Source organism: Nicotiana tomentosiformis, chromosome 4 (assembly GCF_000390325.3).
Source record: "Nicotiana tomentosiformis chromosome 4, ASM39032v3, whole genome shotgun sequence".
Lineage (NCBI taxonomy): Eukaryota > Viridiplantae > Streptophyta > Magnoliopsida > Solanales > Solanaceae > Nicotiana > Nicotiana tomentosiformis.
This window is the reverse complement of record NC_090815.1, coordinates 112,938,175-112,950,484: the sequence shown is the minus strand read 5'-3', so window position 1 is coordinate 112,950,484 and position 12,310 is coordinate 112,938,175. Positions and strand designations below refer to the sequence as shown.

The following is a 12,310-nucleotide window of genomic DNA, read 5'->3' as shown; positions in this document are numbered from 1 at the left end:
AACCTCCAGACTCTAGTATGGTCGCATGAGACCAACACTAATTACTATAGTAAATAATAGCCTTAGTTTTGACTAGTCAGGAAAAAGATCAAAAGAGTATTTAAAAAGAAAAAGTATAATACCTTTGTGGCCCGGGGAGGGTGTGGGGTTGTAATTTTTTATGAAATATATTCAAAAAATCTCTTTACCACAACTTTAAAAGATCTTCTAACCAAGAAAACACTTGTGCATAGTTTTTAAACTCAATGAATAAAAATAAATATAAATGTGAAAAAGAAAGATAGAATACCATAAACCCTAAATCCCAAATAAGAGCAGATTTAATTTGGTGGGGGAAAAAGAAGAAGAATGACGGTACGGTATTTCATAAACATACCAAGTATTTGGCAAATAAAAAAGAAAAGAAAACCCCAAGCGAATAAAATGATATAAGAGGTTTGTAATTGAGTACTCGGACGTGCATGAACGAAATCAGTAAAATCTGCACAAGTGATAAATAAAGAATGATATGACGAAGACTAATACTACAAAATTAGTCGAACATTTCAAAAAGTTTACATACTTTTGGTTTCAATCATGAGTCGTGCTTTTTACCGTTTGATATGAAAGCCAACAAGGAAGAGACGCCAACATTAGTTTGGTAGAAGCACGTTTTGAAAAGAATTGAATCCAATAATGGCCTCATCTAACATCTTAAACTCTATTATTCATTTTCTTTTTCTATATTGTATTTATGGAGCTCTTGGATAAAGTTGAACTTATTTGGTAAATTAACAATTCGAGCACTGAAATCTCATATTTCTCACGTTAAACAGGGAGATTAGTGACGATGTTTGGTTCTCGGAATAGCAATTTTTCTGTTTGAAAGTACGCTGGGGCGTATTTAGGGGTTCCACGGGGCACGTGAACCCATACTTCCAACCCTTAATCATGTATAGTAATATTATATTTTTTTTTTAAATATTTAAATATGTGTGTGCATTCATGCTCAAAGTATTATATGATGTGATGATTACTGAGTGTACCTCTCTAGGTGAGGCTGTGAGTTCAAATCTTATGTCAATCTTGTTATTTTTTCCTTTTTTTTTTTTCTAGAAGTAGACGCCCGCGGGAGATGGACGTGTCTGGTGTTATTTTTTGCATATTAATTAAGTACTTTTTCTTTTTATTTCTTTTTTTGTTTGGTTTATTCTTTCAAAATTTGCACACATTGAAATTCCTATTCTTCTTTTGTCGTTGTAAAATCTTATATGATTAAATAAAATGTGTATCTTAAAATTAGTAGCAGTGTATGATGCGGCATATAGTCAACGAGTTCAACTGATCTCAATATTTTCAACATGGAAAATAGATATAGATGTAAGAAAATTACTATTTTAAAAAAATTATAACTTTGAACTTATAATTCCAAAAGTGCAATGGGTACGCAATCGTAAGAACTAAAAGTTGAACCCGTAAAATTTATATTTTGAATCCACATTTTTTTAATAGTGCACCTGTCCTACCAAAATTCTGAATTCCCCGTCAAAGTATGCATTTCCTCACAAATTTGGCACATATCACTAAAATCAATTACTCAAAAGTCAAAACTAGGTTAGTGCATCTAAACAAAATTAATACAGTGAGGATAGTTAATAGGAGTGGGTCCAGAGTACCAATTTGGTTGGTTGGACTTGGTTTTCAGCTATTTAATTATACTCTATCCCCCACTAATTAAAGAAAAGAAAGACCACTCCCACAAGTCAGAAAAATTTGGAGACTCTAATTGCTAAAACGCCAAATTTCTGATCTTGAATTTTGCTTCGGTCAAAAAGAAGAGGAAACTTAAATCTTTACAAAGTTTTGAATAAGATGGTTATGCTGATTGTATACTTTTTTTTAATAGAATGCTAGTTTAACCGATGAAGATGGAAAATAACAGCAGAAATGAAGCACAAGAAAAAGTGAACGTTCGATATTTTTATTTTAAGAGTCTTGGACCGAGCACAATAGCTACGGGAAAGAACGCCAAACAAAAACAAATACATATATTTGGCTAATAAAACCAAATTTGGCTAGCTCCAGTATTTAAAGGTTGCATTTTTTTTTTCCAGAAAAAATTCACCAATACTTAAAGGTTGCATTTCGCTTCACGTAATTTTCCAGGTAGGTAGCAAAGAGACTAATTAGTGCGACTCGTATTATTTTGTCTTTCAAAGTTTTTGCATATTCTTTTTTTTTTAAAATCTAAGTTACTCTTCATTTCTATTTTAAACATTTCACTGAACTAACATTCCATTAGTTCGAGCACCAATCCGAATTTGAAAGAAACAACAACAACGATCCAGTATAATCCCACTAGTGAGGTATGGGGAGGGTGGTGTGTACGCAGACCTTACCCCTACCATGAGGTAGAGAGGCTGTTTCCAATAGACTCTCGGCATCCTTCCCTCCAAGAATTCCCCACCTTGCTTTTGGGGTGACTCGAACTCACAACCTCTTGATTGGAATTGGAGGTTGCTTACCATGAGAGTAACCCATCTTGTCCATGCATAATTCTTGTTTTTGAGAACATCCAATAATTTGAAACAATTCAATATACTAAAACATCTACTAATATTTGGAACCAAAGGAAATAGTAACAAAAGTAAGAGAAAAGCTTGTGGACCAATAACTAATGTATAAAACCACCTCATATCTCCCTCCGCCTAAAATACAAAAGAAATGAAAAAGAATAAAAGTAAGAGAAAAGATAAAAAGGGAAACAAATAGAAACCTGTTATAAAATAAAAGTAACTTAGTAAAACATGAACAAGACATGTTGTTATGAAATAAAAGCAATTTAGTAAAACATGAACAAGAAATGGAGATAGAGAGAAAGAAGAGATTTTCTTCTTCAATTGTGTGTATTTTCCTATCTATTACAAGGCATTTATATAGGCATGAAAAGTGAAGAAAAATATGTCATTGAATATGTCATAAAGCATAGAAATATGTCATTGAATATGTCACTAAGCATAGAAGAAGATCATGGAGGAAGAGTAGACATCCACCATAATTTGATTTTTCTTATAACACTCATTAAAACTTTTTTAGGAAAAAACCCTATGGGAAAAAAATCATAGTGAAGGAAAAAGAGTACACATGTTTAGAAATACGCCTTTTGGTGCCTCGTTAAAAATCTTGCAAGGAAAACCCAGTGGGACAAAACCTTGTAAGAGAAAAAGAGTACAACACGTATTAATTCCCCCTGATGAGAGCATCAATTCACATCCTTGAACCTTCGCATCCCAATCTTGTACACTAGTTTCTTGAAGGTTGACGTCGGTAGAGATTTGGTGAACAGATCAGCCATATTATCACTTGAACGGATCTATTGCACATTGATATCACCATTCTTTTGAAGATCATGTGTGAAAAATAACTTTGGTGAAATGTGCTTTGTCATATCCCCTTTTATGAATCCTCCCTTCAACTGGGCTATGCATATTGCATTGTCTTCATACAAAATTGTGGGTAGTTTGTCACACTTCAAACCACATTTGTCTCGAATAAGGTGTATTATAGACCTCATCCATACACATTCTCGACTTGCTTCATGAATAGCAATTATCTCAGCATGATTAGATGAAGTAGCCACGATTGATTGCGTAGTCGATCGCCAAGATATGGCAGTGCCTCCATATGTAAACACATAGCCTGTTTGAGATCGAACTTTTTATGGGTCATATAAATACCCAGCATCGGCATAACCAACAAGATCAGGACTGCAATAATTGCCATAAAATAATCCCATATCGGTAGTCCCTTTTAGATACCGCAATATGCGTTTGATTCCATTCCAATGTCTCCTTGTAGGAGCAGAGCTATATCTTGTTAAGACATTAACTGAAAAAGTTATGTCAGACCTTGTAATGTTAGAAAGATACATTATTGCACCAATTGCACTAAGATATGGTACTTCAGGACCAAGAAACTCTTCATTATTTTCATGAGGTCGGAATGGATGTGCTTTATCCATATATGATCGCTTTAAAATCATTTTAGTGTATGCTGGTTGATGGACAAAATTCCATCTTTCATATACTCAATTTGTAGACCAAGACAAAATTTTATCTTTCCAAGATATTTCATTTCAAATTCTTTCTTTAAATAGTCTACTGCTTTAGGAAGCTCCATAGGAGTTTCAATGATATTTAAATCATCAACATACACGGTGATTATAATAAATTTAGATCCAGATCTTTTTATAAAGACACAAGGACAAATTGAATTATTCTTGTACCCTTCTTTTAACGGCACTCACTCAGGCGATTATACTACATGCGCCCTGATTGTTTCAATCCGTATAAGGATTTTTGAAGCTTTATTTAATAAATTTATTGGAAACCTTAATATGCTTCAGAACAATTTAAATCCTCAATGATTTCCATTATACGCATATCACGTTTTTTTTGTATTGCTAGATTAAAACCTGAAATGGCGACATCCACCACAGGAGAACATGTCTCTATATAATCAATGTCAGGATATTTACAAATTTTCTTATGGCACAAGTCGTCTTTATGTTTATCAACTTGACCTTTTTTTTCGCACAAGAACACATTTATACCTCCACTGGCTTTATACTTTCAGATGTTGGGACTATCCGTCTAACTTCATATTTTTCAGGTGAAATTAATTTTCATTGTGTATTTTTCATTTGGCCAATCATTTATCTGTCTAAATTTCATGACAGATTTGAGCTCAAGATGCTCGTCAATATTAATAATGTTGAGCGCTACATTATATTAACAATATCGTCGACGATCATTTTATATCGGTTCTACTATTACCCAATAATGACATAACTTATTGAGATCTCTTTATCTTAATATTTTCAGGTACATGAGCCTCTCTCATGAGGTTTTATGAAGTGTTATGTCGTGGTGCTTTTCTAGAGCACTTGCCTCCTTATTATGACCATCTTGAACATTTGCTCCTCTCCTTCTTCAAGGAGTTTTATCTTTGGAACCGATTAGTCTATTATGCTTTATGCATGCCATGGACTCTATTCATTATGAACTTTATTTTATTTGGAGCATTAGCAGCTGAATATAATATTTAGCTTTGGGTCAGCAAATACGTCTGGCAATATTTTGCAAATGAATTATCACTTGAACTTCAAGTTCACATTTTCTCGTATGAGGATCTCGATTTACTCATAATAATTCATTACATGTATTACTTTTTCAGCTTTCCATTTTCTTCCCCTATTGTTGAGATCACCAACACATATCCCTAGCCTTATTTGGGGATCCACCTTTGTGCATTGTAGTGAAATAATTAAATCATATAGCATATTCATATTTCTAGATGGAAATTATTTGGTTCCTGACCCTGAACCGATTGTGATAGAGAGAACTTATCATAACTTGGCTAGATGCGTACAAGTGCTGTTGTATATTAAATAATACATCACATACCAAATTTTATTTTGGCAATTTTGTTCTCATAATCAATGGTTTAGATATAATTGGAGGCATACAATTTCTGCTAAACCAACTTGGATTTAAACCAGTATTATCAAGATAAATCATCATAATTTATATTGTGGAGCTGTGCTCTAATAATTTGAGCAATCAATCTTGCAAAAGCCAAACTACAAGTTGATAACAAATGCACATGTGACCATATAATAGATGCATCTATTAAAATAATATTATAGTAAACGGTCCACATGGTAGGTGACTGGGCCCATATATTTATCACCTTTTATTCGTTCCAGAAATTAAAGGATTCAATCCCAACCTTAACTAGTATATCATGAGAATAAGCAGTACAACAGAATTCTTGAAGAATCTTATATTTCTTCAATATATGTCAATATAATTCTCAATTAATATTTTTCGCATCATAATTGAACCGAGATGGTCAACCGGTCATGCCAACTAATATTTATTTCAGTAATATTTATTTCAGTAAACCTCTAGTTTACTTGTGGCTTGTGATTGCATCATCATTCTTATACTTGTGTAGTACAAATAGAAGAAAAGTCAGGTAACCTTTCATATTTACCCGGTATGATTATAGTAATATAAAGATATTCAATCTTCTTTTCATTTATAGTCTCAACATGCCAACCACTTTGGCTAATATATTTGTAAATCAAAATATTTCTTTTGATACTTACTACAATATTAATGTCATGAACAATTTCATTCATCCGGGTAGTAATAAATTAGTTCTTTCAGAACTCTTAACTGCTTTTGTACTACAAGATCTTTTGTCACACCATCCATATAATGAATGTCTCCTTCACAAAGAGAATCATATCATAATAATTGTCATGTTCAAAATCATCACAAGCAAAATAATTTCTTGCTTTAATTTTGCTTTTAATAACTTTCATAAGGCATGACAAAATATTTTTTGGCGTATCACATGCATGCGACCAATGATATATTCATGTAACTACACAATAATATTCATTATCTTTCTTTGTCTCAAACCTCCCTTAGAGGTGAGTTGTAGTATTTATCCAACTATGCACAAGTACATTATTATGCATAATCTTTATCATATATATATTTTCACATTCACTTTCATATATATATATATATATATTCACATTCGCTTTCAGGAATGAGTATGCAATCTCAATGTTTATCACAAGTCATATTCTCTTCAAAGAATTTCTCCCTTTTTATAATTACCATAGTGATAACTATTATTATTTTGGCCTTTCGCACGCCCACATTCATTGGTCAACCACTTGTCTTTATTTAGACTTATCATGCACTACTATCACATTCACTTCAAGAATGGAGCAAATCAAGTGGGACAAGTTTCATGCTTTTTCATGAAAATTATATTATTTTTTCTTTAGTTATTATTATTATTATCAATATGGTGCATTAGGACAACTCAATGCTTTACCCATATATAGGCATGCTAGGCTATAATGCGTTGATAGATAATGCGTTGGCATAACATGATGTATTTCATTAGGATATATGCCAATTTTGCTTTCAATGAAATACATCATGTTATGATAAAAATATTATTGCTAAATTATCTTAATAATTATCTATCATAGTATGTAAAATGTCAGAACATATATATACGTTAGAATATTATCTTTGTCCTATAAGAAATATAGCAAATAAAGACATACCTTTCCGGTTCTTTATTTCACTGGATATAATTGAAAAAAATATTTTTACTAAACACTGCACATAAAGTTAATGTAAAGATATGAAAGTATGAATGAGTTTAGATGGATGTAAAATTTATCTTTGTATTATCATCCAAGATATTTTTCATTGTACTTGATCTCATTGCCTGCTTATAATTTACATAGTCTTGACGTAGAAGATCATGAAATGAGCAATTCGTGCTGATAACGTGTTATAAAATAAAAGTAACTTAGTAAAACATGAACAAGACATGTTGTTATGAAATAAAAGCAATTTAGTAAAACATGAACAAGAAATGGAGATAGAGAGAAAGAAGAGATTTTCTTCTTCAATTGTGTGTATTTTCCTATCTATTACAAGGCCTTTATATAGGCATGAAAAGTGAAGAAAAATATGTCATTGAATATGTCATTAAGTATAGAAATATGTCATTTAATATATCATTAAGCATAGAAGAAGATCATGCAGGAAGAGTAGACATCCACCATAATTTGATTTTTCTTATAACAAAACCATATGTATGAGGGCCCTTTTAAGTAATCACTTGTTCCAATTTGTTTGATATAGTTCGGACTTCGAGAGTCAAATGAATATTTTTACTATGATTTTTTAATATTTTTAAAATATTTTTAATTATTAATTATTATAACTTAAAAGTTCTGTAGTTTTCAAATATATAAATTCTATTTTAAAAAACTTAAAAATTTTACGTTCAAATTCGAGATTAATTTTTTTTTTTTTTTTAATTATATTCTCATCCCCTTTGATTACACGGAGGAAGTAATTTCTTTAAACACTCCTCTCACCTAATATCCTGCTTGTCTACTCTGACAACATGACCATTTTTACCAATAATATATCCTCATGTCACATGACCAATTGATATAAACAATTGTTAGCACAAAATCCAAATCACACCTTAATTACTTAATTAAGTAACATCCTTAAGTATTCCCTAACCCCAAAATTAGGCAAACACCACATAGAGTCGACAAAAGAAAAAAACTAGCACCCCAACCATTAAAGCAAAACCAGCAACTCTTTTTTTTTTCTTTTTTCCAAATAGAAATTACCTAAAAAAAATTGTTTTTGGATCAAACATTTTATTTGAATATATATTGTATAAATGGAGCCTATAAAATAAGGGGGTGGTGTGGGTTGGTTTAAGTCATCGAAGTGTGCGTGCTGTCCAGAAACCTCTCCCTCTCGCCAGCGAAGCATTCATAAATTTACAACCCAACATTTATTTAATATATTGTTGTTTTTATTATCCCATTTTCTTGTATTAGATAGAGAAAAGATTCCCATTGTTGTAAGCTATAGAAGGAGTTTTTGACGGAGAGAACCAATTCCGTCGCCGTTTGCCGTCGCAGACAATGGTGGATATGGGTCTTTCCGGATCTGTACTTGCGGTGGTGTTTGGCTTCGTGGCAGTTTTGTGGTTTTTCATTCAGAGAAACGGTGGCCGCAAAGATAAAAATAATGACCCCGCCACCGCCACCACCAGCACCACTACAACAACGGTGTATGATGGAGAATGCAGATCAAAGGATGCAAACGACAACGCTGACATCATCATCGTCGGTGCCGGAGTTGCCGGTGCCGCTCTTGCTCACACCCTTGGCAAAGTTCGTTTCTTTCTTCCTCATCTTTTATAAATTTATATGTACATCTTTTTTAAAAAAAGAAACCAAATTGAGATTGAGGAGTAATTAGATTGATATTTCATAAAGACATGAAATTGATTGGTTAATTTGATGAAATCAGAGAAAGAAATATGTCTTGATTTGGTGTGATGGATTAAAAATAATAATTCTTACCCTTCAAGTGTTTTTGTCCCCTGATACATATGAGAAGAAAGGGATGGTTATAATATAGAATCAACTTTTTACAAGCTGGTGCTGACTGCAAATATTAATTTTTTGTCCTATTAAAACTTGCTGTGAAATCATAGGCTAAGTATTGAAAGGAAAGAGGTAAAAAATGGATCTTTTTGAGAGACTTATGGTTATGCATTTTGGACTACAGGAGGGGCGTCGTGTAAAAGTAATTGAAAGAGATTTGACAGAGCCTGATCGAATTGTTGGAGAACTCCTACAACCAGGTGGCTTCCTCAAATTGCAGGAGTTGGGTTTGGAAGGTAAAGTTTCCAAATAATGTGAATTGTTGTCAATTTTGGTCACTTATAGCCTGTTTGGCCAATCCGATTGAGAAAAAACGCTTTTTTTCAAAAGTGCTTTTGGTTAAAAGCAGTTTGTGTTTGGCTAATTAATTTGAAAAGCACCTCTAAGCAGCAATTTGTGTTTGGCCAAGCTTTTAAAAAGTGATTCTAAATGTATTTTTCTCAAAAGTGTTTCTCAAAAAAGTGTTTCCGGGAAGAAGCTACTTTTTTCTGCTTCCCCAAAACTGCTTCTGCTTCTACTCAAAAGCACTTTTTTTCTTCTAAAAACTTGGCCAAACACTTCAATTTTGAAAAAAAAAAAGTGCTTCTCAACTTGGAGAAGCTTGCCAAACAGGTTATTATTCTCTTGAGGTGAAAAAAGGAAAAGATGTCTTAGACTTTTACCTTCTTGTCTCCTTTTCTGTTGCATTTTCTCATATTTTTCATCTTGGCCTGCTGCAGATTGTGTGGAGAATATTGATGCTCAGCGAGTGTTTGGGTATGCTCTTTTCAAGGATGGCAAGAGCACTCGTCTTTCTTATCCCCTGGAGAAATTTCACGCTGAGGTTTCTGGAAGGAGCTTTCACAATGGGCGTTTCATTCAAAGAATGCGAGAGAAAGCTGCATCTCTTCCCAAGTATGTTCCTTTTTACCATTTTTTCTTGATCGATATACCTCCTTTCTTATTTTCAATGATTTCTCTTGCTTGTATTATTCTCAATATGTTATGTAAAGTTTTACATCTTCAAACAATTTCCTGCTGAATATATATGGAGGATTCAAATAGCTGGCCTTAATAATTTGGGATGAAGGCATGGTTGATTGAATGAAACAGTAGGATCTCTGCTTTTGTTGATTAAATGCTGCATGTTGGCTTTAATTTTTTAACAGTGTCAAACTGGAGCAAGGCACTGTTACGTCTCTGCTTGAAGAAAACGGGACCATTAGAGGTGTTCAGTACAAAAACAAATCTGGCGAAGAGTTGAAAGCCTATGCACCATTGACCATAGTATGTGATGGTTGTTTCTCAAATCTACGGCGTACCCTTTGCGACCCAAAGGTAAGGACACTTATCAATAGTTCTCTTGGGTTGTTTTTGAAAAAGAAGATGGCGTTGGCTAATTTGTGAAATCTTTTGCTTTTACTTATTGTATGAATAAGAATTACTGTACCCAAGATTGCTTTTACTTCTATGAACATCAGCGTTGTTGTCCCCTCCTATTGTTTCTCTTGATACTTACGATGACATGTCACATTGTATACAGGTAGAAGTGCCTTCCTGTTTTGTTGGTCTGGTCCTGGAGAACTGCCAGCTTCCACATGCAAACCATGGACATGTCATTTTGGCTGATCCATCACCTATCTTGTTCTATCCCATAAGCAGTACCGAGGTCCGCTGTCTGGTTGATGTACCTGGTCAAAAAGTGCCTTCTATTTCAAATGGTGAAATGGGCAAATATTTGAAAAGCATCGTTGCTCCCCAGGTAAAGAACTGGTGAAAACTTTGTCCTGAATGCCATACCATATCATCATAGTATTATACATACTTAATTTGCATGATGCTTAATGAGATGTTCACATGGTTTTTCTAGGTCCCTCCTGAGATAAAAGATGCATTCATTGCCGCAATTGATAAAGGTAACATCAGGACAATGCCAAACCGAAGCATGCCAGCTGCTCCTCATCCAACTCCTGGTGCTCTTCTCATGGGAGATGCATTCAATATGCGTCATCCCTTGACTGGTGGAGGAATGACTGTAGCATTGTCTGATATTGTTGTATTACGTGATCTTCTTAAACCTCTTCGTGATTTGAATGATGCACCTACACTTTGTAGATATCTGGAGTCCTTTTACACCTTGCGTAAGGTAAAAATCATTTTAAATCTTTCCTCCCATAAACAAAAGATTTGGAGCCGGTACCTGTTTTCTACTTTAAGAATCCCTAGTGAAGTAAGAGCTCTATGTTGACTAGTGAGTATCAAGGATCTGCAACCCGAAAACTGATGTGCCTTTGATGATTTCACTAGCTATCAATCCACATATAACGAAAGTAATGTGAAAAGGCTTGGTTCATTCTAGTGTTCTATGATTTCCAACTCTCTCAATTCCACTATAACTTAAGAGATATTCTGCTGCAGCAATATGTAAGACGTAACCTAGAATATTATTTACCTTTTGACTTTTTGGCTCACATATTTTATCTGCAGCCTGTGGCATCCACCATAAATACATTGGCTGGTGCCTTGTATAAGGTGTTTTGTGCTTCACCTGATCAAGCTAGGAAGGAAATGCGCGATGCATGCTTTGACTATTTGAGCCTCGGTGGAGTATTCTCAACAGGACCAGTATCTTTGCTTTCTGGCTTAAACCCTCGTCCATTAAGCCTTGTTTGTCATTTCTTTGCTGTGGCAATCTATGGTGTTGGCCGCTTGCTGCTGCCTTTCCCATCACCCAAACGTATGTGGATTGGAGCCCGGCTGATATCGGTAGGTTTCAATCTTGCTTTTTTGCATTTAATATTTGGAGTCTTCACATGTTTTTGTATGACCTAGTATTTTGACCATTTCGGGCGATTCAAATACAGGGTGCATCTGGAATCATTTTCCCGATCATCAAAGCAGAAGGAGTGAGGCAGATGTTCTTCCCTGCTACTGTTCCTGCATATTACAGGTCTCCTCCTGAAGTGAAATTGTAACTGCTAAAAACAGAATAAGGCTAATGCCAGTGTGCCACCTCCATAAGTATTCTGGTTGCGAGTGTCTTAAGAGTTTAATCCAACTGTTACATATTTTTTGATGCTAGTTTTTTTTTTCTTTCCCTTTTCGTTTGTTCCCTTGATTGATTGTATTATTAACTGGAAAGTAAATATAACTTATTCAATCATACATTGTCTCTTGCTGTACGTTGATTTCTTCTTTCCTTTTTGTTTTTCCTTATATTTCTCCAAAATATTGGCTTAGGATTTGCCAATTGTAAACCTCTTGTGCTCG

The 12,310-nt window shown here is 33.9% G+C and overlaps 1 protein-coding gene across 1 annotated transcript; it reads left to right on the top strand.

The window, feature by feature from the left end:
- The first annotated feature begins 8,298 nt into the window (after window positions 1-8,298).
- On the top strand, window positions 8,299-12,222 carry LOC104113280 (squalene monooxygenase SE2-like). Its single transcript, XM_009623398.4, has 8 exons — window positions 8,299-8,785; window positions 9,186-9,297; window positions 9,781-9,955; window positions 10,210-10,378; window positions 10,584-10,802; window positions 10,911-11,186; window positions 11,528-11,806; window positions 11,905-12,222. The coding sequence occupies exons 1-8, from the start codon at window positions 8,534-8,536 to the stop codon at window positions 12,013-12,015; spliced, it is 1,593 nt and encodes a 530-aa protein (XP_009621693.1). The 5' UTR covers window positions 8,299-8,533; the 3' UTR covers window positions 12,016-12,222.
- Window positions 12,223-12,310: the final 88 nt, after the last annotated feature.

What these genes read in the sequence shown, in the direction of transcription:
- LOC104113280 (XM_009623398.4), top strand. Translation starts at nt 8,534, where the DNA reads ATGGTGGATATGGGTCTTTCCGGATCTGTACTTGCGGTGGTGTTTGGC. An exon ending in TTGCTCACACCCTTGGCAAA is followed by an intron (nt 8,786 to 9,185) that starts GTTCGTTTCTTT and finishes TTTGGACTACAG; the next exon opens with GAGGGGCGTCGTGTAAAAGT. An exon ending in GTACCCTTTGCGACCCAAAG is followed by an intron (nt 10,379 to 10,583) that starts GTAAGGACACTT and finishes CATTGTATACAG; the next exon opens with GTAGAAGTGCCTTCCTGTTT.